The 25,000-nt window shown below is 38.2% G+C and overlaps 1 protein-coding gene and 1 pseudogene across 2 annotated transcripts in view; both read left to right on the plus strand.

Moving 5' to 3' along the window:
- Nucleotides 1–6,307: 6,307 nt before the first annotated feature.
- Nucleotides 6,308–25,000, plus strand: part of LOC149108086 (uncharacterized) — a 95,951-nt gene continuing 77,258 nt past the window's right edge. Inside the window, exons 1-5 of one of the 2 annotated variants that reach the window (XM_089295560.1) lie at nucleotides 6,308–9,303; nucleotides 10,733–10,788; nucleotides 12,611–12,661; nucleotides 14,149–19,185; nucleotides 23,429–23,635. In XM_089295560.1, the coding sequence (XP_089151686.1) occupies nucleotides 14,169–19,184 (5,016 nt within the window). In that variant the 5' untranslated portion in view covers nucleotides 6,308–9,303; nucleotides 10,733–10,788; nucleotides 12,611–12,661; nucleotides 14,149–14,168 and the 3' untranslated portion in view covers nucleotide 19,185; nucleotides 23,429–23,635. Of the gene's footprint in view, nucleotides 9,304–10,732; nucleotides 10,789–12,610; nucleotides 12,662–14,148; nucleotides 19,186–23,428; nucleotides 23,636–25,000 lie in introns of those variants that run through there. The other variant, XM_089295561.1, reaches the window with a different exon arrangement.
- Nucleotides 23,780–25,000, plus strand: part of LOC149108087 (uncharacterized) — a 6,296-nt pseudogene continuing 5,075 nt past the window's right edge.

Below are 25,000 nucleotides of genomic sequence, written 5' to 3' on the forward strand. Positions count from 1 at the left end.
ACGAGAGAGCCAAGCGCAGATGTAGATTTTGACAATGTAGGCCTCGAGATTTCCTCTTTTTCATGCTTTTTGGCTTCACGAGACATGGTTTTCAAAAAATGTCTGGAGAACGAAGGAGCCTAAACTTAAGCAACATAATACCAATGCCGCCGACGACATCTTTTAAGTAAAAGTGATCACGGCAGTTTAACTTGTAGTTTGTCCCTTCTCGGACGACTTCACCGCGACGCGGGTTTCTGCGCCAGAATATCAGTCGTCTGTTCATTTCAAGTTGTCATAACCCATTGTTGTGGTAAACTGACCCATGCCGACATCTGTCAGTGAGGAGGGGATTTTTAACACCTATTCATACAAATCTCATTAAAGGTTTTTCGTGTTTTTCTCGATAAAATAAAACTGCATATAAGGATGAACATTTTTAGTTCGTTTACGCGCGTCTTTCGATGGAATTGGCTGAAAATCGGCAGGTATGTTCTAGGATACCTCCTTCGAAAAAGCGTGTCGGGCTTTGTTTAATTTCGCTTCCGTTTCAAAGTTATGGCCTCTTTTGTAGTAGGAAACGTCCGCATTAAAAATATCAAAGTTTAGGAGGGTGTAGAAAAATAACCAAACCACATCTGGAAAATCGCAGACACGATTTTTGAGGGTGATGTGTGAGAAAATATTTCCGATGTAAATCGCACCGCTCCGATAATTCACGCGCGGAAGCGAACCAGTTTAAGCGAAGCAGTGTTTCTGGGTATTTCTTTTAATATCACTGCGACAATAACTTTTCAGAAAATTTCAAAAGATATGATTGTATTCTATAACTATTAAGCTTTCAGAAAATGTACCGGTTGATGGGGTTTTATTTCAAAGCGCCAGCGTAAGAGCGCGATTTCCAAACACTGTCAATCCACCTATCATGATGCCTTTAAACAGATGGCTAAGTAAGCTTGTTATTCATATACTCCATGATGGTGGTCTAATGGAAACGTTTGTAATGAACTGACGGTGTCTCAATAGTTTCCTTTAATAAATATGTAGAATAAACTTCCCCAAAAATTAAACAGGTAGACGCTTGTAAAAGAGAACACGTAGCATCGATCGATTGAGGATAAATTTAACTTTACCCATTAAAAGGTAATTTGCAATTGGAACAAAAGTAAGGGATTTGTAGGGAAAGTGAAAGATAACAATGCCAAAACATATTTAAAAAAATAAAAATTAAAAAAATGATAACATCAACTTTGAGAACGTTTGTTAAGTGAAAGCAAGTGTAAGTGCTGTGTCGTGCGATGCCTTCGATTTTCAGACGTGGCGACGAAACAGCTAATACCAGAAGCCGTGGGGGTTAACCACGTTTGACGGCACCAAGTGGCATGTAATTAACTTTTTCTTGATATACGCCAATCATTAAAGATTAACCTAGAAATGATGAGCTTATACTGTAGCTTTATATATCTTGTATTTGCACTTTTGAAGGCACAGTTATTAACGGGTCATAGGGTCTGCATGGCTAAACGTTTTGATATATATTTTATGGAACTCGTCGGTATCTTTGACATTTTTAATTCCCTGTTATTTTGTGCTCATTTCAAATAACCATCTGCTAATTCGAACGCGATGGCGATTGAAAGAAAAAGAGAATTGAGACGGCAACAGGAATGGACATTTCACGTTGAAAATTCACTTAGCTTCTTTGTAATAACTAGGACATTTATTGAAAAGCTATAGTTTTGCGTGACAGCAGCTTTGTGAACTGTTTTTGTTACTCTGAACTTGTGTTGTTTACGCTGGTGCCAATAAAAACTATAGAATTAGTTTTCACAAACATTTAAAATATAAATATCGCGTAGCATCGATCGATGGATCGATCGATCGAGGAAAAAAATATTTCTGCTGATTACAAGGAAATTTGGAGTTGGAATAAACGCCTGGGTTTTGTAAGGAAAGCGATTCTTGTAACCCTGTACTAGTTAAAAAAGGTAAAGGGAGACGATCCTTCATATAAAACAATAGCTTGAACAGTTAGTAGCTCTGTTGAACACTAATTCCAATTGAGATCTATATGTACAATGCAAAATTATAATTAGGATGCTGCAGCCATATTGGGGATCCATTGGAAAGATTACACGAGAATTGGAAGGAAAATTCACAACGCTTAAATGTTCAAAATTCAAAAATTATCAACAAAAATATAGTCGCACCTTTGAGAATGTTAATTTTGACAGAATGCAAGGTGTAAGTGCTGTATCGTGACGAGGAAACAGCTCATGCGTAAAAACGGGGGCGTTAACGTAACCACGTTTTGCAGAAGCAAGCGGCATATCGTCACCTTTATAGATATTTGGCATAGAAACTGTTACCTCCCACTCCAAGCAGAACTTTACAACATACATTGACAGAAGCACCTTCCCCCTACAAATAAATTATTGTTTACATACTAGCCTTACAGTAAGAAAGGAAAGAAAGAATAGTTTTAGGATGTTTTTTAAAGCATCATGACGATGCGATTAAACTTGAATTCAGTCGTTTGGATATCGCTTGATGTAGCTCCATTAAAACTTCATTCAACTTTCTTGAATTGATAACTCGGGTGTCCAAGGCTCATCAAATAGTTTACACCTGCGCATATCACGTTACCCTGCTGGGGCCAGGAGGCACTGAGGATAACGACGAATGAAATCCTTTAAGTGCCCATAATGTCAAAACTCTTTTATCGGTCATCTAATTCTACATTTCACCTAATGAGCTTTTGCGAAAAAAATTTTCGATTTGAATAAAACGCAATTTTTTTAACGAATTTTTACAAAGTTTAAAATTCTATTTTCTTGCGGTCAACCCCTGCCGCTGATCACAAGAATAACGTGCTCAAAATGGCCACGAGACTGATGCCTGTGTCGCAGGTTCAGGAACCTACGATGAAGACTGATGTTGTTTTATGGATCATTAACATTGTTACAAAGAGCGGCAACGCACCTTTCCGGCATTTTCAACTAAATGCAGACAACTCTGAAGCAAAATTTCCACTTGTTTTCAAGTCAGATAAGTCATGACCCAAATCATGTGTTCCTGAACCTACGTCACGACTCACTTCAAACCGAGGAAAACTGGTGCGAATGGTGGACCAAAATGGCGGCAAATTTGAACGTCTTTAAAAACTTATAAAAAATTGCATTTTATCCAAATAGAAAATTTTTTTCGCAAAAGTTCATTAGGTGAAATGTAGAATTAGATGAGCGACATTATCGGCACTTTAAGCTATCATGAATGCTTTTGGTGGTATTCGCGTCAGTATAAAATATAGCGGAATACAGGATAAAAATACCTTACGCATCCTCGGAAGCGGGATGCGAGACGCTGTCAAAAGTAATGAGGGGATACGGAGTGGAAAACAGAAAATGGCGCCTCCTCTGTGAAAACCACAGTCCTACTAAACAAATATCTTGAAGCGTACATTATGATCATCTGTTTTCTTGGAATTTCGGGAAACACCCGAATGTTCAATTTGTAGCTTTCACTTTTCAAAGCGAACACTACTGTGTTAAGTGACTAATCTAAATATATAAGTAACTAATCATGCATTGTTTACCCTCTCAGTCGAGAATAATGTATAGTTGTGACATTCATAAAATGAAAAACGAAGACTAATGATAAACTCCAAGCTGCTTGGTTCTGTAATGATACGGTCTGTTACAATGGAAACGACGAAGAATGTCATCGATTAAATCATGCAAAGATGATGATGATGATAGTAATAATAATAATAATAATAATAATAATAATAATAATAATAATAATGGTAACAATAATATTTACAGAGGATATCACCAAGCTAACACTTACAGAACATTTATTACGCACTGCCAGACAAATAATAAATTCACATTCTCTCGTGTCTTGGTAATGCGAATGAATAATTATAAAAGATCGAGCGATATCAGCTAAGTTCTTCTAAACTTGCCCTGTTTGCCTTTAAAGCACGTCAGTTAGGAAAGGCTAGAAGATGTTTTCCTCAAGTTGCAGGGGAGGTAACTTACTATTATTTCAGTTTCTTGTTGAGCAATTATTGCGTGAATATCTGTGAACATGTTGAAATGTCATAAACGGCCTTATGACAAAAATTACGTGTACACAGAAATTTTTTTTTTTTGTTTCCCCTTGGCACGTCAGATGCTGTGAAACTGAAATGTTTCTATGAATGATCAGTTACACGAGCGACCCTATATTATGAACAGTAACACACTGACGCCCTTTATAATTTTTCTTCAGGAGAGCGGACGGCTGAACACAGGCTACTGTGCAATGGGAAGTTACTCATTATTTTGTTCTAAGTTGATTTTCAGTTCGGCTGAAAAAACTTACCATACCCATTTTGCTCATTCGGGATAGTGCGAAAACCTCCTCATATAATAATATAACGTAGTGATTAAGGTCTAGAGGTCTCAAATCAAATGCTCTTGGCAGCTCTAATCTGCTAACAGCGCAAGAAGAAGTGAACACTTTAATCATGACTAGTTGATCCTGGACGGAGGTTTCTTTTCACCCCAAACAGATGTTCTAGAAATACTGCCCTTACTGTACGGAAGAATAAAAAAAAAAAAAAAAAAAAGCAACAAAAGCAACATTGCGTACCGATCAAACTCGAATTGATTCGTTCTTATATAGTTTGATTTAGCTCCATAAAAAACTTCTTTCGATTTTGTTTGAAAACCGCGTATTACATTGCGCTGCTGGAAAGAGGAAAATACTAAGTATAACGAGTAATAAATGTTAGGGCAATTTTTAAGACGGCTTCTCGAAGCGTATTTCGCGCCCCTTCAGACAATATCCACTCCTCACAGTTTATTTTAGTGACGCGGCAGAGTTAAGAAGCGATTCGCAATTTGCTGTTTGTCAAAGCGTATCCCACCATAAATTTTTAAAGAGTGCATATTATGCTTCTGCGAAGAAGTGTCATATGCCGTATCCCGCCTCTTGTTCAAACCCATCGCGCATTCCGCCAAACCCCTGCGTAATTTATCATTCTTTTTCTGAATGTTTCATAGAAGTCACTTTCGATCCTTTCCAACGTGAAATTCACTGTGGCCAGTAAAACTTATCCTTTATTTTCTGGCCTCTTGGCCGAGACTAAAAGCAAACTCGAAGCTGTTAATGAGTTCACGGCCTGTTACAACGGATATCATCAACTGATTGACACAAATAGTAAATTCACGGTGTCCCTGTTTGTGAGATTGTTATTATAATTGTGAACATAGAAAAGGTCATAAACGGCCTTAAGCAAAAATCACGTGCAGACAGCAATTTATTTTATTGTTTCCGCTGATGACGTATGATACCCTGAAACTGAAATAGTTTCAAGGATGAATAATTTGTGCAAGCAACAGAATTAGTAACAGCATCACACAAACACCCTTCTGGAGTTTTTCTTGAGGAGAACGGACGGCTGTACACAAGCTACTTCGCAACGGTAAGTCAGTCGTTTTCGGCTTCTGCTAATAAAATTTTACCATATCCTCAATATCCATTTTGTTTATTCGGGATATCACGAAAACGTCCCAGCTAAATTTACTGGCGGATTGATTAGGGCGCGGAGTTGCCGTATCCAAACCTCTACTAGTAGCAATCTGCCAGGAGAACATCAGTCACCTCTTCAGCTATTACTATACGTCCCTCCCGACCTTTTTATTCGATTTCGCCACATTCAGGCTTGGGGCAATAGATTGCAGTGAATCGACAACACACCTTTATAGTTAGACGAAAAACAAAACTCTCCGTTTCACAGCCCGGTCCAAGAAGAGTCATACATTGAGCTCTCCCTCCGCTAGAAACAAATGCTTTACGCACACCAGGCTTACTGCATCGACAAAAAAAGATCTTAGTATTTTTTGTACAAGCAGCAGTCCCTACCAAGCAAACTTGAATTGAATCGTTCGCGTGCATGTAGCTTTTTACGTTTGATACAAAATCTCGGGTGGCCGCATCAAACTATTACAGTTTACAGCCAATACCATGCAGAAGAGGGGGTGGGGAGGGGGCAGGCTTAGGACAACGAGGAAGAAAATCTGAACAGTCAATTTTATTTTGTATGGCTTCTTGAGGTGTATTTTGTGTTTCTTGAGTTAAAAATGTATTCCCTAAGAGATCATTGCCGCTCGCACTAAACTACAAAATACGTTTCTCACGGGAATGCTTTGTAGTTTTCAGTTTTCAAAGGAAGCTCTAATATGGTAAGCAGCTAATCTTGCATTGTTTTTCCTCTTAATGGAGAATAATTACTCGTTGCTATACTCATAAAATGACATAGGGAAGGTTGAGATCGAACTCGAAGCTTGTTTGCTTCGTGTTTTGCCTGAGATGGAAATGAAGAAGAACGCCATCAATCAAAACGTGCAAACCACATTACACAGGCCACTAAATTTTTCTCGCTATCGATCTGCTTTTTTTTTTCTCTGTTTTTGTTGAATTTTTTTTTTTTTCAATTTTTACTTTTTTATCTTTGAACATAGCAGAGGTCATAAATGGCTTTATCAGTGTAAAGTTCACGTGCATACTACAATTTCTTTTTCGCAGTTTTTTTTCGTTTTCGCTTGTGACGTCAGATGCTTTGAAACTGAAATACTTTTGTGGAACCGTAATTTATGCGAACAACACGCTATATAAGCAATGTTACATACACGCCTCTCAGCAGTTTTTCTTGAGGAGAGTAAACGGCTGTACACAGTCTGCTGCGCAACGGTAAGTTAGTCGTACTTATATTTTGTTTCAAGTATTGTATAATTTCGGCTTCCACTGTTAACAGTTACCATATCGATCTCGCTTATTCGGGATATCGCGAAAACCTCCTCATATCATTGTATGACCTAGTGTTTATGGTCTCGATATCCCGTCAGCACTAGTGTGCTAGGACGCTATTAGTGACCTGCTTTAGCTAATGCCTCATGTCCCTACCAACCGGGTATGGGCGAATACATTCAGGGTTGAGATAAGACTGTATTGGATCAAGTACACACCACTATGATAATCGCTTTACGAAGGCGTTGATCATCTCCACCCTTAAGTAGAACGTAACTCTATCGCAGAACGGGTCTCTTTCAGTTACGAAATGCTGTGCACATACTGGCCTCATTGTAAGGACGAAAACTAATACAAGTTTGGCATGTTTTGTTCTAGCAACATCCCGAACCAATCAAACTCGAATTAAATCGTTCGCATAAAGCTTAATTTAGCACGGCAAAAATAAGTTCGATTTTCTTCGCATAATAACATAATTTGGGTGTCCACAACAAGTTAAACAAAACAATTTATACCCGCGCGTATTACGTTACCCTACTGGAAAAGGGAGGACCCAGGGAGGCACCGAAGATAACGAATAAACTCTGAACAGTGGTAGCAGTATTATGTTTGTTTTGTTTTTGTTTTGTTTCTTTGCTTGTTTGCATCTTTGTCTTTTTCTGGAGGAAGGAAGGTTTGGAGTAACCTTAATACTTTGACAGATAAAGGGTCGCTTAGCTACAGCATCAAACAACATTGGTCACAAAGAAATTATTCCGAGTGTTCTGGGGTTCCCTTATTGGTGAACATAGGAAAGGTCATAAACGGCCTTACGCAAAAATCACGTGCAGACAGCTATTTATTTTGTTGTTTCCGCATATGACTTCAGATGCTGTGAAACTGAAATAGTTTTACGGATTAATAATTTGTGCTAGCAACAGAATTATTAACAGTAACACAAAAACACCCTTCTACAATTTTTCTTGAGGAGAACAGACGGCTGTACACAAGCTACTGCGCAACGGTAAGTCAGTCGTTGTTTTCGGCTTGCGCTAACAGAACTTTACTATGTTTTGTTTTATCGTGATATCTCCAAGACGTGCCAGTCCATTTTATGGCGAATTTGGTAAAGCGCAGAGTTCCCGTATCCAAACTTCTGCTAGTAGTAATCTGCCAAGGAGAAGATAAGTGACCTCTTAGCTGCAATCATGGACAAATGTCTTGGGACAAATTTGCACTTTGGCGCTTTTGCGCACACGCCAGACGCGAATACAACTTCACCTGTCTTACATCGCTCCCCACCCCACATACCATGTTGAAAACTAGTACCTGTAATTTCACCTGATTTTCAACATTGTATTGAATGGGGAGGGGGAACAGCAACACGTTTTTAAAAGGATAGCAGCGCTTTCTTCAAACTTCAGTTGTAAAACACAAATAATTAGTGACATTACATAAGTGTCCCAAGGACTTTTGTCCACGATTGTAATTAAGCTCCCTCCGACTTGTTGTTCGATTTCCCCACATTCAGGCTTCAGCTGATAGAGTGCAATAAATCAAGAACACACCTTTATAGTTAGGAGAAAAACAAAACTGTCCATTTCTCTCCCCGGTTCAAGAAGCGCCATACACTGAGTCCTCTTTCCGCTAGAAACAAATGCTTTACGCACACCAGGCTTACTGTATAGGAACAAAAAGGCTTTGGTATTTTTTGTACAAGCAACAGTCCTTACTGATCAAACTCGAATTCAATCGTTCGCATGCATACAGCTTTTTACGTTTGATACAAATGTAACTCGGATGGCGCATCAAACTAGACAATTTACACCCGATACCCTGCTGGAGGGGGTAGTGTGAAAGCGCTTAATTAGAACAACGTGGAATGATATTTCAATAGTCAGTTTTATTTGGTGTGGCCTCTTTAGGTGTATTTTGTGTTTCTTGAGCTGATAATGTATTCCCTAAGAGATCAGTTCCGCTCGAACAAAAGTACAAAATACGTTTCTCACAGGAATGCTTCGTAATTTTCAGTTTTCAAAGGAAGCTCCACTATGGTAAGCAGCTAATCTTGTATTGTTTGTCCTCTCAGTTGACAATAATAACTCGTCATAGTCCTAAAATAACATAGAGAATATTAAATTCGAACTCGAAGCTAGTTTGTTCCGTGATTTGCCTGCCTGTTACAATGGAAATGAAGAAGAATTCCATCGATCAAAACGTGCAAACTACAATACACAGGCAACGAAATTTTTCTTGCTATTGATCTTTTTTCTTTTTCTCTGTTTGTTATTTTATTTTTAATTTTAATTTTTGAACATAGCAGAGATCATAACTGGCTTTATCAGTGCAGAGTTCACGTCCATACGGCAATTTCTTTTCGTATTTTTTTCTGTTTCCACTTATGACGTCAGATGCTTTGAAACTGAAATACTTTTGTGGAACCATAATTTATGCGAACAACGCGCTATATTAACAATGTCACATAAACGCCCCTCTGCAGTTTTTCTTGAGAAGAGCAATCGGCTGTAGACAGTCTGCTGCGCAACGGTAAGTTAGCCGTAATTATATTTTGTTTCAAGCATTGTATAATTTCGGCTTCCACTGTTAACAGTTACCATATCGATCTCGCTTATTCGGGATATCGCGAAAACCTCCTCATATCATTGTATGGCCTAGTGTTTATGGTCTCGATATCCCGAATCAAATGCTTCTGCCAGCACTAGTCTGCTAGGACGCTATTAGTGACCTGCTTTAGCTAATGCCTCATGCCTGTTCCAACCGGTTATGAGCGAATGCATAAAGGTTGAGACAAGACTGTAATGGATTAAGAACACGCATCTATGATAATCACTTTACAAAGACGTTGATTATCTGTCACCCCTAAACAGAACCTAACTCTATATCACAGAACGGGTCTCTTTCAGTTACGGAATTCCGTACACATACTGACCCCACTCCAAGGACGAAAACTAATACAAATATGGCATGCTTTGTTCTAGCAACATCAAAAACCAGTCAAACTCGATTTAAATCGTTCGCATATAGCAAAAATAAGTTCGGCAAAAATAAGTTCGATTTTCTTCGATTGATATTTTGGATGTCCACAACAAATCAAACAAAACAATTTATGCCCGCGCGCATCACGTTACCCTACCCGGGGAGGGAGGACACAGGGAGGCAATGAAGATAACGAACGAATTTTGAACAGTAGTAGCAACAGCAGCAGCAGCAGCAGCAGTAGTAGTAGTAGCAGTAGTTTTTTTTGTTTGTTTTGCATATTTGTTTATTTGTATCTTTATTGTTTTTTTGTGGCCTCTAAAGGTGTATTTCGCGCTCGTAGGGCTAACGTGCGCTCCTTAGAAACTTTAGAGTTCACAGAGAAAATGCGATTTCCTGTTTTCTATATTATAATTCCGTATTCCATCATTCACTCCAGAAGAGTCACACAAATTATCTTTCCACCAAAAACAAGGTATCTTTACCCCGTATCCTTTTTTAAACCCATATCCCGGATATCGGCAAACGCATGCTTGAGACGACCAACTGTTTCCTTGAAATTTGGTCTGTATATTTAGCAGAAAATGAAGATAGCAAAGGATGTAACACACATAAGAGTTACTCTTTTGTTTTTTTTAGTTTTCTTCCAGCAATTGTTTGTCTGCCCTTATCTCCCCTCACTGTTATTTCAGTTTCTTGGCTGTAGTTTCACTTCAAGATAGTGTAACTAAACACCGTAAATTTACATCGTGCTTCAAAACATAAGCTTATAACACTGCCAGGAAAGTCAATATTAAATACTGTTAAATAATTTCCACTGGAAGAAATCTGCGTGGATAGCGTGACAATTGTTACTTGGGTTACGAGCTCTAACAATGAGTCACGCAAGAAAATATAATCACGCGAATGAATACTCGCTAGAAGTAACTCTTTCCGACATGTAATCTGGTTAACTTGTTCTTTGTTATTATTGACACAGTTGCTCTCGTTGACGTGGTTTGATTTTGGATTCATCCTGTTGATCTGAACAGACAGGTGAGTGCTTATTAATTTATAGTAGGAGAAGATCAATTAAAAGTTCTTTATAATTTGTGTGCAACAAGCAAAAATAGTCTATTGTGGACGGTACTGTATTCTCTACTCTATTCTAAACCTTAATTTTCGATTTCAAGCGCTTTTTCGAAAATCTTAAAAAAGGCTAGATAGATTTTTTTAAAAAGTCACTCATGCATGCCTGATAATGTTAACAATTTTCTTCCAAAGTTTTATTAGCATTGGTACACTAAAACACTTTAAATTTGTCAATGAAGTACGCGCTCGAACCCACGAAAAGCTGCGTTACAAAATCCCGATGTATAATATTCAGATCTATGTGTGTAACATTCCTTGGTGATCTATACATTTCGTTGATGCATATTTAAAATAATAATTCGTTTTATACGTGACTTAATGTATTGACAATATTACTTGTGCGCATTTCAGCCCTTTTTCTCCTGAAAAAAATTACTCTTTTCCCCAATACCTTCCTGTTCTTTGTCACTCGAGGTGGTGCTTTGGAATTCTTTGTAAACAGTCCTTTTGCTGGAATGGAAAGAAGGGCCAAAAGTCCCCTTTATCCGTATTTCAAAAAACATCCCGTAAATGTGCATTCAGGTGGTGTAGCGAAATGTATTGATCACGGGAGAATGTTACATACATAGATCTTTTTTTTTAATATGGGGATTTCGTGACGCAACTTTTTCGTGGATTCGAGCGCCTACTTCATCGACAGGTTTGAACAAGTTCCAGTGTATCAATGCTAATGAAACTTTAGAATAAAATTGTTAATATTATCAGGCGTACAGGGTTAACTTTTTTTAACTTATCTTCGAACCCTTTCTAAGATTTTCGAAAAGGGGCTTAAAATCGAAAATTGTTCTAAATTTGTTATGGAAGTGACGTTGAGAAAAAGTCTCGTTCTAGAGATCAAGAAAATAAAAACCAACAAAACGTTCATGGCTTCAAAACAAAACTTCAAGACATATTTTGGTGTCTTTTAAAGCAATTTCATTAAAATAGCTTTCTTCTCTCAGTCCATTTAATTTCATGAAACAAAAAGCATGCTTTGAAGTGTTTTCGCGATTTATTCGAAATCAAACATACAGAATTTTTTTTATTCTTGCATATTCCCCTTGCCATACATCGTAATTTCAGAAATTGGCATCGGATTTTCTATAACAGATCTGGTTCGTACAAAATTCATGCTTTACCGATTTACATATTTTTGGTTTATGGTTTCCAGGGAAATATCGATTACCTTAAAAAACACATCTTCTTTCAAACTCGAAACAAACTCTTTCAAACACAGTTTCCAAAAACTGATGTAATTTCCACATCGATCAGAGTAAGGGAAGGTTGGTCGAACGCCGATTGAAAATCCTTGGTATGATCCAGAAAAAAACTGTATTGAGCTACCTTAAAGCTCGACAAACTTCAAAAGAGCGGAAAAAAATGCCACGACTTATGCTGGAAGGTCCACGACAGTAAACAGTCTTTCGTTTTGCGATCATATATAATATGCATAAATCATAAAACCGAAACTTATCAGTTGAGTTAATCACCTATTGTGTTTAATGCATGGTCAAGACCAAAATGAAAACAAAAACATACAACAAAGAACTTTGTCGGGCTTCATAATCATTTCAATCTACATGTATTAATTATAGTCAACAACGCAACATGCTTTATGCTTTAAAAGGCATTTGATTTTGCCGTCAGTATCTAACAAAAATAAAGTGGAGATATCAAAAAGTATTAAATACTTTAAAACAAGTGTTTTAATTCCACTATTTAATTTGCATTTGTTTTTGTTCTTCAGTCTGTGTCACTTTTCACTTAATTTTGTCCGAGGATCGAGAGACTGAACACGGTAAGTTTGTAAACTTTAAGCTGTTGGTAATTGATACCGGTTCATCGACATAAAACATGTATTTGTAAGCGATGTTTAATACTTTTAATTTACACTGAAAGAGATTTTTCATCAATCGCCTGACTGATTTTCTCCAGTTTTTGAGCGCTGTAAGTCACGCGAAGAAATAAATCAAACGAATTACTGTTTGGAGGTACCGTTGCGGAGTAATAATCTGCTCAACGTTTCCCTCTTTACAATTTTTACAGGAAAAATTATTGCTGTCGTCGCATATTGGATTTTGTTTCATTCCAGTGACTCAGTAAAAGTGGTGGGTGCAAATCAGTTTTAGCTTTGTTATTCATATTGGACTGGAATCACCACGTAAACTGTTCACAGTCGCTCTCACTTTCGATGGAAAAATCGAAGACTTTTGCGAGCTCGATTATTGGAAAAAACCGAAAACATTAAACAGTTGAATTATCACGGTCATTTGAACAAAGTAGGCAGAACTGGAAATAGCAGTCGCACACCAGATACATAGTTTTGATATATATTTGACAAAACATATAAATGTGACTGAGCTCGGCTATGTTCCGTGTATCTTTCTTTTACTGATCTGATGTAATCTGCTCCGCCACATTTTTATTAGTAGGCCAGAGCAGAGATTTTAAAGGACATAACACTGATAAATTACTTGGGGATGAATAAAAAGTCAAAAAACACCTACGCATGAGAACTGAGTTGACGAAAAAGAGAAAACAGACTTTGACGGACACATTCTATAAAAATCATAAATATATCAGTAGAAACTAAGATTTCGCTGTTAATACACGTTTTAATTTTGGTATTCGCGTTCATTTGGTTTTTGTTGTCTTTGATTTACTTGCTTTTGTAAAGGTTTCTCTTAACTAAATAGTAATGCTGTTTTCTCTCTATATCCCTTTTTCGGTAATGAATTAATTGAATCTGACTATTTTAAATATAACCCTCTGATTCCCGAAATTTGGTGATATCGGCTTTAGAAAAAAATCAATCAATACAGGCGTGATATGTGGTTAATTGCGTTGTTGCAACTTGTCCTTGCTTGTATAATGCGACTTCAAAACATTCCTCTGACTTTAAAATTGGACTTAAAAAAAATGAAGCTAAAAAAAAAAGAGTTGTAAGCAGCCTAAACCTTAACGGGGATTTCTGCGCGAAGAAATTAAAAAAAAAAATAAAAAATAAAAGAAAGGCAAATGCAACTCTAATAAAAAAGAAAACATCTAAGAAGCGCATCCATCCATCTGAACACGAGAACACTGATGAAAATACGAGGCCGTTGGTTGAGTGCAGTTACAATTCTTTGCCTGTGCTCCCCTAAGACGAAACGTAAGTCCATGACAGGGCTACTCCGAGCTTTGAATTCCACATTACCCACTTACACAGCCAGGTTGAAAGACGTACAAAAGTATATAATTACTCGAAATAGCTACAAATCTTGATTTGTGTTATCCGTGTAACAGGACTCATAGAAGAGGACGCTATGAACAATATAACAGACATTTTACAAGCCATCTCTATTGGCTTGGTTGTCGCTACTTTCCTTCTCAACACTGGTCGTGGTCTCAAAGCCATTGAGGTCTGCCAAGAATGTTTGATCTCCCTAAATAATGAAGTACTAAAAACGGAAGGAGAACTTTTCAATTTCATCAACATTTGCATCGATCAAATAATTTTCAGGGCGTATTGTCTTATCCCTGACTATACAAAAGCGTTAATCCAAGGCAAGGAGCTCCTTGAAATTTACCACAAATGTAGAAAAAAAGACAAGGAAGGGAATCTTACAATAGCATTGGCCAAAATATGCGAAGAGCAATATAGATACGTAGAAGCAAGAGGACTTTATGAGAAAGCCATAAAAATCATGAAAGAAATCGGCGATAAAGAAATTGAAGCATACACTACTGAAAAATTTGGAATTACGTCTTATTACCTCGGTGACTATGACAAAGCTCAAGAATATCTTGAGAAGGCACTTGCCATCAGATTACAAATTAGTGACAAGGAGGGAGAAGCAGCAGATTACGGAAACTTAGGAACTGTGTTTAAATCTCTTGGTGAATATGAGAAAGCTAAAAAATATCTTGAGAAAGCACTTGCCATCAGATTACAAATTGGTGACAAGGAGGGAGTAGCAGCAGATTACGGAAACTTAGGAACTCTGTTCCTATCTCTTGGTGAATATGACAAAGCTAAAGATTACCTTGAGAAAGCACTTGCCATCAGATTACAAATTGGTGACAAGGAGGGAGAAGCAGCAGATTACGGAAACTTAGGAGCTCTGTTCCTATCTCTTGGTGAATATGACAAAGCTAAAGATTACCTTGAGAAAGCACTTGCCATCAGATTACAAATTGGTGACAAGGAGGGAGTAGCAGCAGATTACGGAAACTTAGGAACCGTGTTCCTATCTCTTGGTGAATATGACAAAGCTAAAGATTATCTTGAGAAAGCACTTGCCATCAGATTACAAATTGGTGACAAGGAGGGAGTAGCAGCAGATTACGGAAACTTAGGAACTCTGTTCCTATCTCTTGGTGAATATGACAAAGCTAAAGAACATATTGAGAAAGCACTTGCCATTAGAATACAAATTGGCGACAAGAAGGGAGTAGCAGCAGATTACGGAAACTTAGGAACTCTGTTCCTATCTCTTGGTGAATATGACAAAGCTAAAGAACATATTGAGAAAGCACTTGCCATTAGAATACAAATTGGCGACAAGAAGGGAGTAGCAGCAGATTACGGAAACTTAGGAACTGTGTTTCAATCTCTTGGTGAATATGACAAAGCTAAAGATTATCTTGAGAAAGCACTTGCCATCAGATTACAAATTGGCGACAAGAAGGGAGTAGCAGCAGATTATGGAAACTTAGGAACTGTGTTTCAATCTCTTGGTGAATATGACAAAGCTAAAGATTATCTTGAGAAAGCACTTGCCATCAGATTACAAATTGGTGACAAAAAGGGAGTAGCAGCAGATTACGGAAACTTAGGAACTGTGTTCCTATCTCTTGGTGAATATGACAAAGCTAAAGATTATCTTGAGAAAGCACTTGCCATTAGAATACAAATTGGCGACAAGAAGGGAGTAGCAGCAGATTACGGAAACTTAGGAACTGTGTTTCAATCTCTTGGTGAATATGACAAAGCTAAAGATTATCTTGAGAAAGCACTTGCCATCAGATTACAAATTGGCGACAAAAAGGGAGTAGCAGCAGATTATGGAAACTTAGGAACTCTGTTCCTATCTCTTGGTGAATATGACAAAGCTAAAGATTATCTTGAGAAAGCACTTGCCATCAGATTACAAATTGGTGACAAAAAGGGAGTAGCAGCAGATTACGGAAACTTAGGAACTGTGTTTCAATCTCTTGGTGAATATGACAAAGCTAAAGAACATATTGAGAAAGCACTTCCCATCAGATTACAAATTGGTGACAAGGAGGGAGAAGCAGCAGATTACGGAAACTTAGGAACTCTGTTCCTATCTCTTGGTGAATATGACAAAGCTAAAGAACATATTGAGAAAGCACTTGCCATTAGAATACAAATTGGCGACAAGAAGGGAGTAGCAGCAGATTACGGAAACTTAGGAACTGTGTTTCAATCTCTTGGTGAATATGACAAAGCTAAAGATTATCTTGAGAAAGCACTTGCCATCAGATTACAAATTGGCGACAAAAAGGGAGTAGCAGCAGATTATGGGAACTTAGGAACTGTGTTTCAATCTCTTGGTGAATATGACAAAGCTAAAGAACATATTGAGAAAGCACTTGCCATCAGATTACAAATTGGCGACAAAAAGGGAGTAGCAACAGATTACGGAAACTTAGGAACTCTGTTCCTATCTCTTGGTGAATATGACAAAGCTACAGAACATATTGAGAAAGCACTTGCCATTAGAATACAAATTGGCGACAAGAAGGGAGTAGCAGCAGATTACGGAAACTTAGGAGCTGTGTTTCAATCTCTTGGTGAATATGACAAAGCTAAAGATTATCTTGAGAAAGCACTTGCCATCAGATTACAAATTGGCGACAAAAAGGGAGTAGCAGCAGATTATGGGAACTTAGGAACTGTGTTTCAATCTCTTGGTGAATATGACAAAGCTAAAGAACATATTGAGAAAGCACTTGCCATCAGATTACAAATTGGCGACAAAAAGGGAGTAGCAACAGATTACGGAAACTTAGGAACTCTGTTCCTATCTCTTGGTGAATATGACAAAGCTACAGAACATATTGAGAAAGCACTTGCCATTAGAATACAAATTGGCGACAAGGAAGGAGTAGCAGCAGATTACGGAAACTTAGGAGCTGTGTTTCAATCTCTTGGTGAATATGACAAAGCTAAAGATTATCTTGAGAAAGCACTTGCCATCAGATTACAAATTGGCGACAGAAAGGGAGTAGCAGCAGATTACGGAAACTTAGGAACTGTGTTTCAATCTCTTGGTGAATATGACAAAGCTAAAGATTATCTTGAGAAAGCACTTGCCATCAGATTACAAATTGGCGACAAAAAGGGAGTAGCAGCAGATTATGGAAACTTAGGAACTGTGTTTCAATCTCTTGGTGAATATGACAAAGCTAAAGAACATATTGAGAAAGCACTTGCCATCAGATTACAAATTGGTGACAAAAAGGGAGTAGCAGCAGATTACGGAAACTTAGGAACTGTGTTTCAATCTCTTGGTGAATATGATAAAGCTAAAGAACATATTGAGAAAGCACTTGCCATCAGATTACAAATTGGTGACAAAAAGGGAGTAGCAGCAGATTACGGAAACTTAGGAACTCTGTTCCTATCTCTTGGTGAATATGAGAAAGCTAAAGAACATATTGAGAAAGCACTTGCCATTAGAATACAGATTGGCGACAAAGAAGGAGAAGGAGCAGATTACGGAAACTTAGGAGCATTGTATCAATCTGTTGGTGAATATGTCATGGCTGAAGATTATATTGAGAGGGCACTGTCAATTACTCGAGACATCGAGGACTTAGACAAAGAGTTTCAAATTCTTTGTCTTCTTACAGTGGTGAAGTTATGCCAATACAAGATCCAGGAAGCGTTTGACTGTCTTTTTCTAAGTATGAAAAAAAGCGAATCTTTACGAAGTTTTTTAGGGGACAACGACGATTTTAAGGTGTCGTCTTCAGACGTTCGCGCTTTTCCCTACCGGAATCTTAGTGCATTCTTTTGTGTTTGGGGAAATCCGAACCATGCCCTCTATGTTTTAGAGCTGGCACGGGCTAGAGCGTTAGCAGACTTGATGGCAACTCAGTATTCTGTTGAAAGCCAAATCTCAGCTGATCCGCAATCATGGATTGGTATTGAAAATATTATGAAAAAAGAAAGTAACTCTTCCTGTCTGTACATTTCTTATCACGATCATGACTTGTTTTTCTGGGTTCTCAAGACAAGTGGAATCATTCATTTCCGAAGAATAACAGTAGATGAGAACCTAGTTGGTACCAGACTAGGTGGTAAGTTAAATGATTTCTTCGCTAAAAGCCATCGAAGCTTTGGTATTTTAACCAAGAAAGATTGCGAAGATCGATCTTTAAATGACGTTCAGAGCCTTGCAGCATTGAGACTTATAGAGGAAGAAGATGAAGAAAGTGGAAACTCCGAATCGAGCGTTTCTTTGTACTACAGAATGCTAATCAGTCCGCTAGCGGACCTACTTGAGGAGTCTGAGATCATTGTGGTTCCTGATCGCTCCTTAAACCAAGTCCCATTTTCAGCGTTTATGGATGAAGGCGGGAGATATTTATCAGAAAAATTCAGAATCCGCATCGTTCCTTCTTTGACGACTCTCAAACTCATTCAGGACTGTCCTGCAGACTATCACAGTCAGACTGGGGCACTGGTAGTGGGGGATCCAGACGTCGGGTGGGTGCGCTACAAAGGAAAAATAATGTTCGTTTCTAGGTTACCCTGTGCAGGGAAAGAAGCAGCCATGATTGGACGACTGCTAGGTGTTCAACCTTTGTTGGGACAGCACGCAACAAAGCAGGCGGTACTTGAAAGGTTGCATTCAGTGAGTCTGATACATTTTGCAGCACATGGTAACACCGTAAGAGGAGAAATTGCTCTTTCTCGTCTTAGCTCTTCTAACAGGATTCCAGAAGAAAAGGATTACCTATTGACAATGTCTGACATTGCTAAAGTTCAACTGCGAGCTAAACTGGTGGTACTTAGCTGTTGTCATAGTGCACGTGGACAGATTAGAACCGAAGGGGTCATTGGGATCGCTCGAGCGTTCTTAGGATCTGGTGCACGGTCCGTTTTGGTGGCTCTATGGGCCATAAGTGACGAAGCAACAGAGCAGCTGATGTGTCGTTTCTACGAGCATCTTTTTCGTGGGGACAGTGCCAGTGAATCTCTTCAACAGGCCATGAAATGGATGAGAGGTAACGGCTTTGACAAGGTTTGCGACTGGGCACCATTTATGCTGGTTGGAGATAACGTGACATTTGACTTTGGAAAATAAAGTAAGTTTTCTTAAATGAGAAAATATTGGAATTTCCTAGCTTAGGTAATAATCTTGAGCTCAACTAGCGTCATTTCATGCCAATGGGTGTCCAACCTTTGTTTTGCACTAAGAACGCGTCACCCTTGCCAATAAAGCCGATGGAAACCGAGTGTGCAATTTTAAATGTTTTGACATAACCCAGTGGATGTTTTACTAAACAAATATCGTTGTTTAAAGTAATTTATTGGCAGTTTTGTTTAGAATACCTTCGACTGTAATCACAAAAATACTGAAGCCGATTTCATTAATACCAAACTTGACCTCTGCTGGACCGAGTTTATTATTGACTGCTTAGCTTTTTTTTTTAGCTGATATACAGGCATTAGCAGTATCAATACGCAGGCAATGAAAAGTGCTGTGATGTGTTTATTTCGCGGAAAATTGTTAACGCCGCCCTAGACAATAGAAAGTTAACCAAGGTAAAAGTTCGATTTACCCTGTGATCAGGCATGGTTTAGGTCGGTAACCAAGGTCGAGATAACAGACATATCTACGTGCGGTCGCATGGTATCTCGCACCCCGTGGTGTCCAGATTGCGTCAATCCTCCATAGGAAAAAAGATGGTGACTGGTACTTTTACCCATAACTCTTAGCGCACAAAAACCTTAAAAAAACGTTCTTAGAAACTTACAGAAACGTTATAAAATCTTCGAACCTAGGCTACTCAATGTCCTTAGCACAGGGAAAACTATTGTAAAAATTTGGCTTTCTTTATGCCTTATAGGCTGCTTTAGGTTCGCAAGGCATTGTGGTAAAATGTACAGGCGCCATCTTTTTTCCTACGGTGGATCTCATTCGATCACATTTTCGACGTTTGTTTTCATGGCAAAAAGGTAAGCCAAATCCGGACCAGCCACTCGAGCAATATATACGAACTTACGTCTAGATAGTCTGAATTTCTCTTTCCACCATGCATTTTTCAACGAAATTTCCATGCAAAAGGGTTTCGAACCAGAATTGGTTGGCGAAGTCATTAACAGCGCTTCCTCTCTCAGCCATTTCTGAACGTTGCGCGGTTTTGGAATCTGAGTTGCCTGGTTAGCGGGTTAAATGAATGAAAACAGAAGTTACATTTAACTAGGGAATCTTAACTACAGAATTTAAGTTTATCAAGGACCATTTGTTTATGTTTACGCAGCCGAAGCATGGCAGTAGAAGCTAGAGGGAGCTTAAAATAAACTTTTGTCTATTATAATTATCGCAAACGTGTTCGCGCCGTTAGATCGTGTAATCAGAATGATAGTTAATAATAGTTAGGGGAAAACTTCATTTCTCAAAGTATCATTGACTATGATGCGCCGTGCGACCAAGCCTCTAGCACGGAGCTTTGATTTCAGTTTTAGTGTTTAAGTAGCTGCAAGTGAAAGTTCAGTTACTTACACTGTTTCAATTACAATAATTTGTTGTCGCAAAAAACAAAAAAACAACAAACGAACAGAAAACAAACCAGAAAAAAGAAGTATGTGGTGGCCAAAGAAGCAGACGCTTTCGAGTTGGCAACTAAACCAGCGAAATTAGTTTAGTAGTAAGTTAGTAAATTACATGATAAGGAATAAATAATAATAAATAATAAGTAACTAAATAGAAGTGTAAATAAAGAAGCTAATGCGAGTGTACACAGTATTCATGTCTCGCTAGGAAAGAGGGGCAGTGTACAGTGTTTTTTGAATTGATAAAAAGACATGTATGTGTTTAATCTCAATTGTATTTTCCCCCAAAATTTACGGATTATCACTTTTTAATTTTTGTTCTTTAATTTTGGCTTTCACCAACGGTCAAATCAGGGAAGCTCAGGACAGTGAAAAGTACTTTCTCCCAGCGCAACTAAAACCTTCATAATTTGTGTGCAACTTGGTCTTGTGGGACTCGATAACTAGTTCACTTCTTCGAGGACTCGAGGGGATCATTGAAAAAAAGGGCGCGTCCTACACTCCGTGCCTTTATTTTATATCTCTCTCCTGTCTTCCCAGACGTGATCTACGTGAATATAGCAAATGCCTCATGGTTTTTTTTGTTTTGTTTTTTTTTCATTTGCACTAAGAAAGAATAAAACTCCACAAAATAATACGACGGAGAGTCCCAAATTTATAGTCTTTATAAATAATACTTCTTTTTATTTTCATTTGCAATATGTAACAAATAAAAAACCACTCGGTTTCTGTAGTCCTTTGAAAAACTCACACATTTTAGATCACTTTTCGCCACTATTTTACTATTTAAGAAATAAAAAACGTGTACCGTGTTTCTATCGAGTTATAGAAACACCAGTGGACGTTTGCAAGAACGAGAAATGCTGTGGGAACATGAGTCGCAGGCGAGCGTTTCCACAGCTTTTTCGAGTTCTCCCAAACTTTTACGATTGTTTCTATAACTCGATGGTAACACGGAGAACATGTTTTCGATTTCTTTTAGAAAACACCGCGACGAAAAAATGGAAAGCAACTTGTTAACGTTGATTAACAAAATATACATTCTATTTGCTCGCGCCTTCATTACGTCAACAGCTCGTGCTAGGCCTGTGTTGCAATCGAGTTTTAGTATAAATCTACCAGCTTTCTATCACGAATGCCGTTCACGAATGCTGTTCTCTGATTAGCTACGCTACTCACTACTACTCTATTCTGTGATAGATAGTGAGTAGCGTAGCAGTGTTTCCTTGTTAACAAAACGACGGCCGCTTCTTCGCGTTTTCGAAATGTCTGCGAAGAGGAGTTAGGTTAAATTTTGAACGGCTAGTAGATTTATACCAAAACATTTAGATCATTCGCTCTCGCTGTCTATCGCGTGATAGTTGACTCGGGCTGCGCCTTCGTCAACTATCACGCGATAGAAATCTCGAGCTCAAAATCTAATTATTCAATAGAAACACGATTTTTAACCAATGAGCGCGCGTATTTTCTTAGGACTGTTTTCCAATGAGCAATAGTTTGCGGACGGGGTCATTTTGATTGCAATGCAGTCACGATAGTACGTTTGTATTTAATTTCGATCAAGTTTTGCTTTTCTTTGTTGTGTATTGTAATGTTCTTAAGCCGTTTCATATTTCACTTTAGTTGTTTGCTTGAGGGCCACTGATTTCTAACGGAGCTGTTATGTTTAGACTTAGGGTAAATAAAGTTTATTATTGCTTTTATTATCACACACTGTGGTCACTATCTCTTTTCGCATTGGCGAAGAATCCACAGTTCAATCTTAAAGTATTCCATTATTAATATGATCTGCTCACGCAAAGAGCAGATTAGTAAATGCATGCTTGGAAGGAATGCATGATTTTCAGGAGTGCGCGTCTGTTAGTAAATCTTGTAATTTTGTCTTGCATATATGACAAAAACCCAGAAAACACACTGAGGAAATGCGCGCAGGAACGCAAAATGTGCACAGAGCGTAACACACCAGAAAACGCGCTTTAACAGGGGTTCAAAATGCAGGGAGGAATGCACAGAACTAACGGACCAGAGGAGGCAATTAAGAAGTCTCGCCACACCCAACAAAAAATGCAGAGGGTGTAGGAACTTTAATTAACGACGAAACACACGATAGAATGCATTAGGCTCGCATTTTCCAACTGGACCTGGTTATGACAGGTTTAAATATTTGAAATGCTTCAAGCTATGGAACCGTCACGTCGCCTTCCTCAAGTGAACACTGAGTGTTGGTTGTCACGAGGTCTACATTGGCGGAGGTCACGTGAAAAAATACATCGGTACAGGAACACGGTCTCGATTGAGGGTTAGGGCCTGGCACCGGATTTCAATCGCCTCCTTTATACTTGTTCCAATGTCAAGTCGAGATAGTGCTTCACAAATTGCCTGCGCGGACAGTCTTGTAATAAAGTTTGCTGTGGTACGCCAAGTAACCGTGTGTTCTCAAGTGTCAAGTTGCCGCAAGTTTTGATAAGTCGAGAGTGAAGCGGTCTGCATTGAAAGGTTTGTTAAGTCTATCAGAAGAGAGTAAACTTTCTAGAGCAGTTCGTTTGTACCAGTGGTTAAGAATCCAAAGAAGCCGTTCCTAAAAAAAGAAAAGAAAAATAATAAATGGTTCTTCTGTATGATTCAATATGGCAAGGTAAACAGGCTTGCCATACGGTCTGATTCAAAAATTTTCAGCGAAAACAACTTTCATTGTAAGCTTTTCTGATCCAATTCAAATTACACTCAATACCATCCAGTTCTCTGATATATAATACTATTTTTTTCCAACAGGAGAATTTGAGATCCTTCTATTCCCTTCATGCGACAGAAATTGGAGTTTTGGGCAGCATTAAAGAGTTAACTGACATTTAAAGCAACCAACAAGGAAATAAATACATCAATAGTTTGAAACTGAGAAGACAATGTCCTCACCTTTTCTCTTTCGTCGTTACCCCAGATGTACGGTGGCAGTTCAGCGGAACTTAAGAGGCTGTCCGTGTAAGAACCGACCACTCGATTTTAGGCCGAAAACAGAATTTCTTCAAATTTTCTGTGTGAGACAGTTAGTCCATATGATAAACAAAAATAGCAGTAATTTGGCTTTAAGTGCTATTTTTCAATATTTCTGGCGACGATTTTCGAGTACGGCCCAAAACCGTAAAAACCGTTCTGTTTCAAGTCAAATTTAGGCGTTGCGCTAAAGAAGCTGAAAAATTACGCTTTTACTCAAAGACAATAAAACTTACAGATAATTTTATTTCATGTTTTTTCTTTTGATTAACGGTAAAATATCTAAAATCAGGCGCAAGAAAAATTAATTATGATTTTTTGAAAATGCCCTACAGATAACCTTCGCAAAATTTTAGCGGGCATGCTGCTGGTTGAAGGAGTGTTTCTCAAAAGTATAACGTGATCTGGAGCCCTGACCAATACTCATGTTTAGTACTAGGGCTAGTGTACCGGGAACAGGAAAAAAAAACTTTGGGCACTAACCTTTCGGAACTACAGGAGTACGATCAACATAGCTAATATTCAGACGCGAAAGCTTGCGTGACACAGTTTTGCACCGATTATTTTTCCTAAGTTTCCCGCATAAATTGTTAAGTTTCCCGCATAAGATAATATTACCTTGAAGCAAATATTCTCAAAACGCACCCTTTGTTCGGGATAAGGCATGAGTAACCTTGAATTCACCAAAGATTCCTCCAAAATTGGGAATTTATAAGCTAATTAACTGCTGCGGCGTGAGTTGCCTAAGTTTCGCCTGAACACAATTGCTGAAACTGGGTCATCACAGGCCTTGTACTATACAAAAATTCCATATTAAACATATTTAAGAAGTAAAAGTGTTTGCCATATGATTATTGGCAAGAAAAAAAAACAAAACAAAAAAACAGTGTACCGCGAATGTACCTCAGATGTACAGATAAGAAGATGTCGATTTCAGTCGGCAAACACGCTGGAATGTCAAAGCTATTTTGGCAGCTCTCCTAATCCACTTTTTGTTTATTTTCCATTGCGCGTTAAAAAGCAATACCAATCCTGGGTACTTGAGAAATAAATTATTTTACTGTTTATATTTGATTTTAGAAATGGCTTAGGAGCTTTGCTATTTTTGCCTAGCCCTTTGTGCTAAAATTAAATTATGCAAATTGTAGAAGTCTGACGTCGACAGCGTTTTACTCAGTCTACGCAAGAGATAACTAATTTATTTTTTGCGCTTTGCGTCGTTTTTGCTGTTTGCAATGGCAGGATCGTGTTCCTTCTCAGCAGTTACAAGTGGCACGTGCGGAAGTAGTCGTGGATTTACAGAATGTGTAGCCCTAAACAGCTGTGACAGCGATATCAGTTGGCATCTTCAAA

The sequence above is a fragment of the Orbicella faveolata genome, unplaced genomic scaffold (assembly GCF_042242905.1).
Source record: "Orbicella faveolata isolate gen_17 unplaced genomic scaffold, um_ofav_v1 contig_26, whole genome shotgun sequence".
NCBI lineage: Eukaryota > Metazoa > Cnidaria > Anthozoa > Scleractinia > Merulinidae > Orbicella > Orbicella faveolata.